Genomic DNA, 12,160 nt, shown 5'->3' on the forward strand with positions numbered 1-12,160 from the left:
AGCCAATTCCTGACCTCGCGCGAGTGCTAGAAAAATCACTCGACTTCTACCGAGATTCTAATTAATAAAGCAGCTACCTCGACCTAGCATACTAGTATTCATCTCAACAGGATTCCTGAGATCATGCAACTAGGGTTTCAAACAACTCCTACACTTAAGTGCACATTACAAGCCTACAAACATTAAGTGCAGTAAAATAGCATATATAACGGTTATGCATAAAACCGGGGCTTGCCTTTATTTTAACACTTAGATAGTGTTTGCTGGGGGTACTCGCTTGGCGAGCATCCACTGGTTATGTCCATCCTTCAGGTCGTCCACCATGACATCTTGTGGTTGGCACCACATCACTGGCTCGATCATCATCTCTCGGTCCTATATGAGGTGCAAGATGCATATGTATGAATATAATGAAAGTAGCACAAAAATAGCACAAGATATACCAAGTCACAGTGGCGAACTAAACATTAATTAGTAAGACACTGCAACAACTATACGCAAACACTAGTTATTTATGTGTCATTGGGCACACGTAAACACTACCACTGGAAAGACAACGATCACTACCTACAATTAACCAATGCAACACGATATCACAAGTATGCGCATTTATTTAATTAGTTACGGCTTTTTATTAGTTCTTCTATTAAGTACACAAAAGCATCCCAACACAAGTTTAATAGAGGACCTATGTATCAATGTCGATAGACTCCTATATCACCATCAACTACAGCAAGAAACATACAAAACATGACACACGTGCATTATTAAGCTTAGTCATGGCAAGTCTACATTACTTAAGTGTTAACCAAACATTTTTAGCAAACAGGGTGAACTAACAATCAAATGCGCACATGCAGATTTTTAGGACAGCAGCACAGCAGTCACTCGTTTTAATCATAACTCTTCAATTATTAGTCCAAAAATATTAAACTAGGACTTTCTAGAAAGCTTAAAAAGTGAACTATAACTTTGGTACTTTCACCTCAACCTGATTCAACACATAGCAAAGTCAAAAAGTGCAATCACAGCAGCTCTGTCCAGATTTGGACAGATTCAGACTTGCAACTTCAAAAATTCACAACTAGAGATTCAGACATCCAAACAAGTTGATCCTAGACTTTCTAGAAAGCTAATTAAATGTTCTACAAATGATTTATAAACGTCCCAAGGTGATTCAATATTTAACTAAGGATAAACATCACTAAAAGACTTTGCTGTCCAGAACTGGACAGATTCAGTCTTCATATTTGAAACATTCATAACTTAAGCTTCAGACCACCAAAAAGAGTGATCCAAGACTTTTGGAAAGCTTGGTAAAAGCAATACATAACCTTTATAATCACCAAGAAGTGATTCCAGGTTGAACTGAATCAAACAATTCAGTTTTCGAAATCTGTTCTGTCAGTGGACAGAACACAGCAACCAAGTTGTAAAATTCATAACTCTTAAACTACCAGGCCTGTGTTTATGAAATTTTAACACAAGCAAGATCAGAAAAGCATCTACAACTTTCTTATAATGACTATGAACAGATTGTATCATTAAATTAGGCAAACAATGCAGTTTCTGAAATCTGTACAGAATTTGGACAGATTCAGTTACTGAATTTGTAAAAATCCTAACTCCTAAACCGTCATACCTATGGTTGTCAAATTTTAACACCAGCAAGATAATAAAGTTATCTACCACTTTTATATAGGACATATCTACAGAAAACACCATTTAGTTCATCAAACATATAGCACAACTAAAACAGTGTGTGCAGTCCAAAACAGCGATTAATAAATTTCAGCTCCTATACAATTCAAGAATTGCCATGTTCTAGAGACTTATATCATTCTAACACTTTGACAATTGTTAGAGTTAAAATAACTAAGTGAGAACTAACATGTAGACTTACTAATTTTTATACAAGTTATTTTGCGCACTAAAAGTACCATACTCAATTAACAATGCATTACCTATAACAATCAATATCGAAGCGCTTTTCACCAATAGTTTGCATTTTAATTTAGACATCACCTGAGCACTACTACTTTTCATTCGCAATCATAACCATACACATTTAGACCACAACAAGTAATTCATCGCGACTACAAACTTAACCAAAGCCATCTAACAAGTCGGCTAGCCAGAGTAACAATCTAGGCCGCTATATATCCTACACGTCGGCTTGCATATTATTATCGCAATCCGAGACAACACATATACTACAACATTTTATAAACACACAGATTCACAAGTATATTCGCACATCGACCAATTTATATGAATCGTAAACCACTAATCTCCAAATCGCAATCACCATGCATTTACTTCTCCAATCATGAACGCATACATGTTTATCATATGAACCGAGTACTTCAATAACTATCCTAAAACAACTAACTCCATTACACACTTGTATCACAAACCTATTTGACTTACTTGAAGCGTCTACTCGAAATCGTAAGCACAGTCATACACTATATGCGAAGCCTAATTTATCGAACGCACAATACGCATCGTCTCGACTCGACTTATAAATATAGAGAAAGCGATGACTACATTGGCATGTCACCACCTCTCTATATAAGCCAAAGTAATTTCTATCTACAACGACCAAACATTCATGTCGAGCACACTTTATTTTACCGTGTCTCGCATACAACCATATGGTGGCGCGCACTCGAGACACTTCAATCAACGTGGCGCGACCACTAATATACGAACTCCGACACTCATGTATTAATAATTCATCCTCCACGCAAATTAGCATTTTCTAAACTACTCGTCACATTAATAAATATACCGCCTATATAATCATGAATACCATCACATTGCATAAAACAAATACACTTTTCACATAAACACATATCGATGCATTTCCCAAAACATAATCCGCATTTTGTAACTTAGTTTTCGTATTAAACAACGCATCGCATATTTTCCAATCAAAATAAAAATATAAAAACATCCGAGTTCTTTTCTACTTCATTTTCTTTCTACTCGCGTCCATTCATACAATTATATTTTCACGCACATATTCACGTCATCGACTAAATCGTAAATGAAACAAAAGAAACCTGGCCGGATCGGTGAGTCGCATGTGCTGTCCACCGGCTAGCATTTCGTTGCATAGGCAGAGCACGTGGCGCGACACCGATAGCTAGCTGCACACAACAACGTCGATTTACTGATTTAGTCATTTCATCGAGCAAGAGAAGCGCAGGACAGCGAAGAGCTCACCGCGGACTGACGACATCGCGACGGGGACTGCGAGATCGACGGCGGGTGGCCCGTCCTGGCGAGCGCGACGCAGCGGAGGGCGTCGCCGCTGCTGCTGCTCGAGCGGGGACGCAGACCGGTGGAGGAGCACGTGAGGAGGAGCTCGGCGTGTGCTCCAGCCCGGTGCCGAGGGATGGCAGCGGCCAGACTTGCCGAAGAAGAAGGTCTGCGTGGGGAGAACTTGGACTGCAAGAACAGCAGGGGGAGGAGGTCGACGGCTACTGGCTGAGGGAGACGGTGGGAAAAAAGGGAGCCTGCGCTAGTGCCCACAGGTCCGAGGGAAGGCAGGGAGAGGTGTCGTGAGCACATGAACTCGCCGGCGAGCAGAGCATGCCGCACAGGGAGCAGAGGGAAAAGAAAATGGAGCAGGGGCGCTGCTGTGCAGGGCTGGACGGCCATGGGGAAAGAAGGGGGAGGAGGAAGGGGAGCCAGCTGGGGCGTAGGCGTGCTCCCAAGGAGCTCGGCCAGGGCTGCTTCTGCTGGGCGCCAGGGAGAAACTTGGGCTCGCAGGGGGGCTGGCGGCCATGGAAGTCGCAGGGGCGCCATGGGAGGAGCTCTGGCGGCCCTGGAAAAATGGAGCCCATGCCATGGCTGCTGAGCGCCTGCTCCCGGGAAGTGGAGGTCGGCCATGGCTGCTGGCGCCCAAGAGAGCACAGCGAGATGGGGAAAAAAAGAGAGCAGCGGCGTCGCGCCATGGGAAGGAAAGCTGCTCGCCATGGGAGCCCACAACCATGGCGTGGAGGAGCTTAGGCCTCGGTTGGGGAGAGGAGACGAGGGGGAGAAGGGGAGGACGCCATGGGAGGAGAGGGAGCTTCCTGGTGGCTGTTGCCGCCGTGAGGGAGGAGACAGGAGAGAGTGCGTGCGTGGGAGAGAAAAGGAGAAGAGAGAGTGGCGGCTAGGGGTAGGGAGTGGTAATTTTCTCCAACTTGCAAGGGAGATAGCTCCTATTTATAGGCATGTGGTAGGGTTAGGGTTTCTTAGTGGGCCTATTGGGCCGGATAGGGCTGGCCCAAACACTAAACCGGGCCGCGATAATTTATTTCCATTTTATTTTATGGCGTTTTGATTAAACATGGATTATCGTAACACTAATTATTTCCCGGAATACAAATGCTCCCACGGAATTTGTTTGTACGCAGAACAGCGTGAACTAGAGTTCGGACGAACGGACGGTTACGCGATTAACTCGGCCGGGAGTCTGTTTTGAATTTGCTCGGAAATAATTCCCTACGCGTGATTCGAAAATAAATCGTCCTAAGATTTGATTGGTTTTGGATTTTTAGTCGGAGAAGGCGAATCGTGATATTTTAAAATCGCCGTCGATACGGGGTTTTGAATTCGGTTCGGACATGAGATATTTGGCTGAGTCGAGTAAGAATTAATTAGAGGACGACATATGGAGCATCCCGTTTGAGAGTACGGAGTCGGATTAAAATAGTCAGACATCGATCTAAGTTTGAGGAATTAGACTAGGGCTCAGATCAAATAACAGTCGTCGAGAGTTTGATTAAATGAGCTTCAGATGAGATTTATAATTCGAGATGGATTATCGAGTTCGTATTCGTGCCGAGAATTAAAAGTTTTAACAAGCTCCAAAATTGGCCTTCTGTGAGATTGAATAATTCCGAATTCGGCGAAATGTGAATGAATAATCTGGATAATCAGAGACATACGCGAGCGAGAAAGAGAAATTTTTACTGAACATTCGAGATTAGGATTAATCTCCCGTCATAACATGAAACTGACACCTGGGGTGTCACAGCCTTCCCCCTTAAAAAGAATCTCGTCCCGAGATTCGAATGAGGATATTTAAGGGTGGAGAAGCATGTAACTCCCAGACTGAAGATAGATGCAAATTCATGAGAGGGTATCTGACAAGATACTGAAGACAGATTTGATTAGAATATCGCGATATATCGAGACAAAATGCAGCGATCATTCTGATAGTGTCCACAAAAGATAGCACATCAGTATAGTCTCGTAATGCATCACGACTATTAACCGCGATACCAGCGCGTGCTGAGAAGCTCAACCATGTGTGCACCATAGTAGGCTCTCAGTCTCGTCGCGACACCATCGGTCGTTAGTCATAACACCATTACCAAACGTAACCAATGAGAATTCCACATAGCATAATTAGATGGAGCCCATGAGAGTATGGCTCAGAAAATGTGACTAAAGTTGAAGCAAAGATTGTTGGCAAAAGAGCATCACATGAGAATTTTTATTTAACTCAGGGAACTATTTTGTGATCAACATAGAGATTATCATGACGGAGATTCATACGAGATTTTGATATGAGAACGAAGCATCCACGAGGCCAGGTTGATGAATTTGTAGAGACATGAGGGATCCAAAGATAACATCAACCTCCATTAATCCACATGGATATGTCGTTCAGAGATAAGTTGATAAATTGACGTCATGATCCTTAGAGAAGGGGTATGAGAACGATCATAATGAGATATTAGATTGATCCACATTTAATACTTGAGAGTGGGTTATAGAAGATAACCAGAGAACGAGGCAGAATCAATGAAGGATCCAGAGATTCGGATGATAAAGTCACCACACGATTCTCAAAGGTAAAGATTTACTAGATCGAGGTGAAATGAGAGGTAGGCAACAAGATCAGTTGGATGATCAACAGGAATGCTATGAAGTTTTAGGGACTGGATCTATGGAAAGAAACATGGCCTTGATAGGGTTTGCGCAACTAGACACCAAACAACATTTTTTTTGACATAACCACGTGCACAAGGATGTTTCGGTTTGGCTAGCGGTTAAGCAATGGGGGTCTACAAGTTGTGTAGGTGCAACTTCAGGGTAAAACACACAAGGGTTAGAAAACACCAACACAAGAATGAAATTTTTTTAAGAGGTTTCACTTGCTAAACTCAAGGTTGTTTGGGTGGGGGTCTTTTTATGAACAGAACAAGCAAAAAAAAAATTTGCCAAAAAAGGTTGAACATTTACAATACCACCTAGATAGCAAGGCAAGAGAAATACATAACACAACCTAGCAAGACTTACTAATTAGGCAAGAGATAAGGCATTTCTTATATTTCATAACATAGCAATACAACACATTATTCAAAATTTCTTATTATTGGAATAAAGGTGAGAGAAGCATGTTTATGCACAAGACACAATTATAATGCAACAATCATGATGCATGCTCATTCTAGTCGTCTTCTCAGACCTAACTAATTGTTCGGATGCTTCTACAACATCCTTATTAATAGTAGTAGTAGCCTTTATGGCCTATATACATAGCCACCTAGCTACCCATCTATTTCCTAAGGCTTCACGTCCTAGGTCTATCCTTATCATACTGATATCTATCCAACAATGGTTTCTAAGCAAGTTTTACTTTAGAAAAGGTTGGAAATCATGACTTATTGACTTCTCTGTAATGGTATTCGCTCCGATACCAGTTGTGGCAGAACCGCCCGAATTATTCCAGCTTAAGTGTCCAAGTCGCACCCTTAAGGGCAGCAACACACTTAACAGGAATAACCCGTCAGTCCCTCGGATCTAGTCTGATAAAGCCACTTACCAGGATCGAATACCACTAGCTCACACGAAGGTGAGACACAGAGAAATACAATAAAACATAATACCACAAATTTAATAAGTATCATTAGTGATTACATTATCGGAGTTTCAGAAATAATAACCATAAATTTTAATGCAGCGGAAATAACTAACGGAGAAAACCCGAGTAACATGGCGAAGCCTGGCCACGCTACTCCTCCTGGTCCTCTCCTGCGGAAGCAATAACCCACTCGACCGTCTATCCCGGTGGCTGGGATGAAGGCCAAGTCACACCATCACCCAATCATCCTATGGAGTACCTGCAAAAATTATGCCACAAGCAAGGCTGAGTATACTAATACTCAGCTAGACTTACCCGGTGTGAGGAGTCTACTCCTCTACCTCTAGACATGCAGCTGTTTGGCTGAGGGGTTTGGTTTGCCAAAAGCACTAGCTGAGTCTAAAATCAAGTTTTAGCTTTTCAAGTTTTAGTAAGATCCTTTTTAAACTAGATAAGTACCTAGCTATTCATACATGGTATCAAACATTTTATCAATCAACATCTTTTTGCCAGTCATCTCATTTCCACTTATTACTCAATGTAGCAGCATGGATCAAGCAGTCTCATTAGCTGCGAGAAGCAGACGATTCGAATCGAGTTTTTAAACCTTGCAAGGTAAACCTAAACACACGACATGTAGGGGCACTCCGTCCCCACACACATCAACCGTCCCCATCGATTCCCTGGCAACAGATCAGGGCTCACCGCCTTGGCGTACAATGCCTCACTGACCCCGACTGTCGTCGTGCAGTGACCGCACTTGTACCCTCCATAACCGGAATGGGAGACCTCGTCTCAGGTCGCGTGAGGGGATATGTCTGCGGGCAGGTTCACTCAGGTACTAGGCTTACCGATTTACCATATTTCTCGGTATGTGTTTAGTACGTTCAAACGCTTGACTCACGGTACCACACCTTAATCCTTATTCCAATTTTTATCCTGTAGACAACCAATCCCCATGGATTATTGCCCACAAACCAACATCAATATGATAAGAAAGTGGATACAGCCAATTCCTGACCTCGCGCGAGTGCTAGAAAAATCACTCGACTTCTACCGAGATTCTAGTTAATAAAGCAGCTACCTCGACCTAGCATACTAGTATTCATCTCAACAGGATTCCTGAGATCATGCAACTAGGGTTTCAAACAACTCCTACACTTAAGTGCACATTACAAGCCTACAAACATTAAGTGCAGTAAAATAGCATATATAACGGTTATGCATAAAACCGGGGCTTGCCTTTATTTTAACACTTAGATAGTGTTTGCTGGGGGTACTCGCTTGGCGAGCATCCACTGGTTATGTCCATCCTTCAGGTCGTCCACCACGACATCTTGTGGTTGGCACCACATCACTGGCTCGATCATCATCTCTCGGTCCTATATGAGGTGCAAGATGTATATGTATGAATATAATGAAAGTAGCACAAAAATAGCACAAGATATACCAAGTCACAGTGGCGAACTAAACATTAATTAGTAAGACACTGCAACAACTATACGCAAACACTAGTTATTTATGTGTCATTGGGCACACGTAAACACTACCACTGGAAAGACAACGATCACTACCTACAATTAACCAATGCAACACGATATCACAAGTATGCGCATTTATTTAATTAGTTACGGCTTTTTATTAGTTCTTCTATTAAGTACACAAAAAGCATCCCAACACAAGTTTAATAGAGGACCTATGTATCAATGTCGATAGACTCCTATATCACCATCAACTACAGCAAGAAACATACAAAACATGACACACGTGTATTATTAAGCTTAGTCATGGCAAGTCTACATTACTTAAGTGTTAACCAAACATTTTTAGCAAACAGGGTGAACTAACAATCAAATGCGCACATGCAGATTTTTAGGACAGCAGCACAACAGTCACTCGTTTTAATCATAACTCTTCAATTATTAGTCCAAAAATATTAAACTAGGACTTTCTGAAAAGCTTAAAAAGTGAACTATAACTTTGGTACTTTCACCTCAACCTGATTCAACACATAGCAAAGTCAAAAAGTGCAATCACAGCAGCTCTGTCCAGATTTGGACAGATTCAGACTTGCAACTTCAAAAATACACAACTAGAGATTCAGACATCCAAACAAGTTGATCCTAGACTTTCTAGAAAGATAATTAAATGTTCTACAAATGATTTATAAACGTCCCAAGGTGATTCAATATTTAACTAAGGATAAACATCACTAAAAGACTTTGCTGTCCAGAACTGGACAGATTCAGTCTTCATATTTGAAACATTCATAACTTAAGCTTCAGACCACCAAAAAGAGTGATCCAAGACTTTTTGGAAAGCTTGGTAAAAGCACTACATAACCTTTATAATCACCAAGAAGTGATTCCTGGTTGAACTGAATCAAACAATTCAGTTTTCGAAATCTGTTCTGTCAGTGGACAGAACACAGCAACCAAGTTGTAAAATTCATAACTCTTAAACTATCAGGCCTGTGTTTATGAAATTTTAACACAAGCAAGATCAGAAAAGCATCTACAACTTTCGTATAATGACTATGAACAGATTGTATCATTAAATTAGGCAAACAATGCAGTTTCTGAAATCTGTACAGAATTTGGACAGATTCAGTTACTGAATTTGTAAAAATCCTAACTCCTAAACCGTCAGACCTATGGCTGTCAAATTTTAACACCAGCAAGCTAATAAAGTTATCTACCACTTTTCTATAGCACATATCTACAGAAAACACCATTTAGTTCATCAAACATACAACACAACTAAAACAGTGCGTGCAGTCCAAAACAGCGATTAATAAATTTCAGCTCCTATACAATTCAAGAATTGCCATGTTCTAGAGACTTAAATCATTCTAACACTTTGACAATTGTTAGAGTTAAAATAACTAAGTGAGAACTAACATGTAGACTTACTAATTTTTATACAAGTTATTTTGCGCACTAAAAGTACCATACTCAATTAACAATGCATTACCTATAACAATCAATGTCGAAGCGCTTTTCACCAATAGTTTGCATTTTAATTTAGACATCACCTGAGCACTACTACTTTTCATTCGCAACCATAACCATACACATTTAGACCACAACAAGTAATTCATCGCGACTACAAACTTAACCAAAGCCATCTAACAAGTCGGCTAGCCAGAGTAACGATCTAGGCCGCTATATATCCTACACGTCGGCTTGCATATTATTATCGCAATCCGAGACAACACATATACTACAACATTTTATAAACACACAGATTCACAAGTATATTCGCACATCGACCAATTTATATGAATCGTAAACCACTAATCTCCAAATCGCAATCACCATGCATTTACTTCTCCAATCATGAACGCATACATGTTTATCATATGAACCGAGTACTTCAATAACTATCCTAAAACAACTAACTCCATTACACACTTGTATCACAAACCTATTTGACTTACTTGAAGCGTCTACTCGAAATTGTAAGCACAGTCATACACTATATGCGAAGCCTAATTTATCGAACACACAATACGCATCGTCTCGACTCGACTTATAAATATAGAGAAAGCGACGGCTACATTGGCATGTCACCACCTCTCTATATAAGCCAAAGTAATTTCTATCTACAACGACCAAACATTCATGTCGAGCACACTTTATTTTACCGTGTCTCGCATACAACCATATGGTGGCGCGCACTCGAGACACTTCAATCAACGTGGCGCGACCACTAATATACGAACTCCGACACTCATGTATTAATAATTCATCCTCCACGCAAATTAGCATTTTCTAAACTACTCGTCACATTAATAAATATACCGCCTATATAATCATGAATCCCATCACATTGCATAAAACAAATACACTTTTCACATAAACACATATCGATGCATTTCCCAAAACATAATCCGCATTTTGTAACTTAGTTTTCGTATTAAACAACGCATCACATATTTTCCAATCAAAATAAAAATATAAAAACATCCGAGTTCTTTTCTACTTCATTTTCTTTCTACTCGCGTCCATTCATACAATTATATTTTCACGCACATATTCACGTCATCGACTAAATCGTAAATGAAACAAAAGCAACCTAGCCGGATCGGTGAGTCGCATGTGCTGTCCACCGGCTAGCATTTCGTTGCATAGGCAGAGCACGTGGCGCGACACCGATAGCTAGCTGCACACAACAACGTCGATTTACTGATTTAGTCTTTTCATCGAGCAAGAGAAGCGCGGGACAGCGAAGAGCTCACCGCGGACTGACGACATCGCGACGGGGACTGCGAGATCGACGGCGGGTGGCCCGTCCTGGCGAGCGCGACGCAGCGGAGGGCGTCGCCGCTGCTGCTGCTCGAGCGGGGACGCAGACCGGTGGAGGAGCACGTGAGGAGGAGCTCGGCATGTGCTCCAGCCCGGTGCCGAGGGATGGCAGCGGCTAGACTTGCCGGAGAAGAAGGTCGGCGTGGGGAGAACTTGGACTGCAAGAACAGCAGGGGGAGGAGGTCGACGGCTACTGGCTGAGGGAGATGGTGGAAAAAAAGGGAGCCTGCGCTAGTGCCCACAGGTCCGAGGGAAGGCTGGGAGAGGTGTCGTGAGCACATGAACTCGCCGGCGAGCAGAGCATGCCGCACAGGGAGCAGAGGGAAAAGAAAATGGAGCAGGGGCGCTGCTGTGCAGGGCTGGACGGCCATGGGGAAAGAAGGGGGAGGAGGAAGGGGAGCCAGCTGGGGCGTCGGCGTGCTCCCAAGGAGCTCGGCCAGGGCTGCTTCTGCTGGGCGCCAGGGAGAAACTTGAGCTCGCAGGGGGGGCTGGCAGCCATGGAAGTCGCAGGGGCGCCATGGGAGGAGCTCTGGCGGCCCTGGAAAAATGGAGCCCATGCCATGGCTGCTGAGCGCCTGCTCCAGGGAAGTGGAGGTCGGCCATGGCTGCTGGCGGCCAAGAGAGCACAGCGAGATGGGGGAAAAAAGAGAGCAACGGAGTCGCGCCATGGGCAGGAAAGCTGCTCGCCATGGGAGCCCACAACCATGGCGTGGAGGAGCTTAGGCCTCGGTTGGGGAGAGGAGAGAGGGGGAGAAGGGGAGGACGCCATGGGAGGAGAGGGAGCTTCCTGGTGGCTGTTGCCGCCGTGAGGGAGGAGACAGGAGAGAGTGCGTGCGTGGGAGAGAAAAGGAGAAGAGAGAGTGGCAGCTAGGGGTAGGGAGTGGTAATTTTCTCCAACTTGCAAGGGAGATAGCTCCTATTTATAGGCATGTGGTAGGGTTAGGGTTTCTTAGTGGGCCTATTGGGCTGGATTGGGCTGGCCCAA

The 12,160-nt window shown here is 42.9% G+C and overlaps 1 protein-coding gene and 1 long non-coding RNA gene across 2 annotated transcripts; both read right to left on the minus strand.

The window, feature by feature from the left end:
* Window positions 1-235: 235 nt before the first annotated feature.
* Window positions 236-4,190, minus strand: LOC118476956 (uncharacterized). The gene is made up of 3 exons (XM_035967353.1): window positions 3,232-4,190; window positions 3,069-3,155; window positions 236-375 (listed from the first exon to the last, which is right to left on the minus strand). Exons 1-3 carry the CDS (start codon window positions 3,985-3,987, stop codon window positions 250-252), a joined length of 969 nt encoding a protein of 322 aa, XP_035823246.1. The 5' UTR covers window positions 3,988-4,190; the 3' UTR covers window positions 236-249.
* A 6,575-nt stretch (window positions 4,191-10,765) lies between these two features.
* Window positions 10,766-11,247, minus strand: LOC103653775 (uncharacterized). Its single transcript, XR_565700.2, has 2 exons — window positions 11,109-11,247; window positions 10,766-11,032 (listed from the first exon to the last, which is right to left on the minus strand). It is a non-coding gene; the product is annotated as an uncharacterized lncRNA (long non-coding RNA).
* Between the last annotated feature and the right edge of the window lie 913 nt (window positions 11,248-12,160).

This window comes from Zea mays, chromosome 4 (genome assembly GCF_902167145.1).
Source record: "Zea mays cultivar B73 chromosome 4, Zm-B73-REFERENCE-NAM-5.0, whole genome shotgun sequence".
NCBI lineage: Eukaryota > Viridiplantae > Streptophyta > Magnoliopsida > Poales > Poaceae > Zea > Zea mays.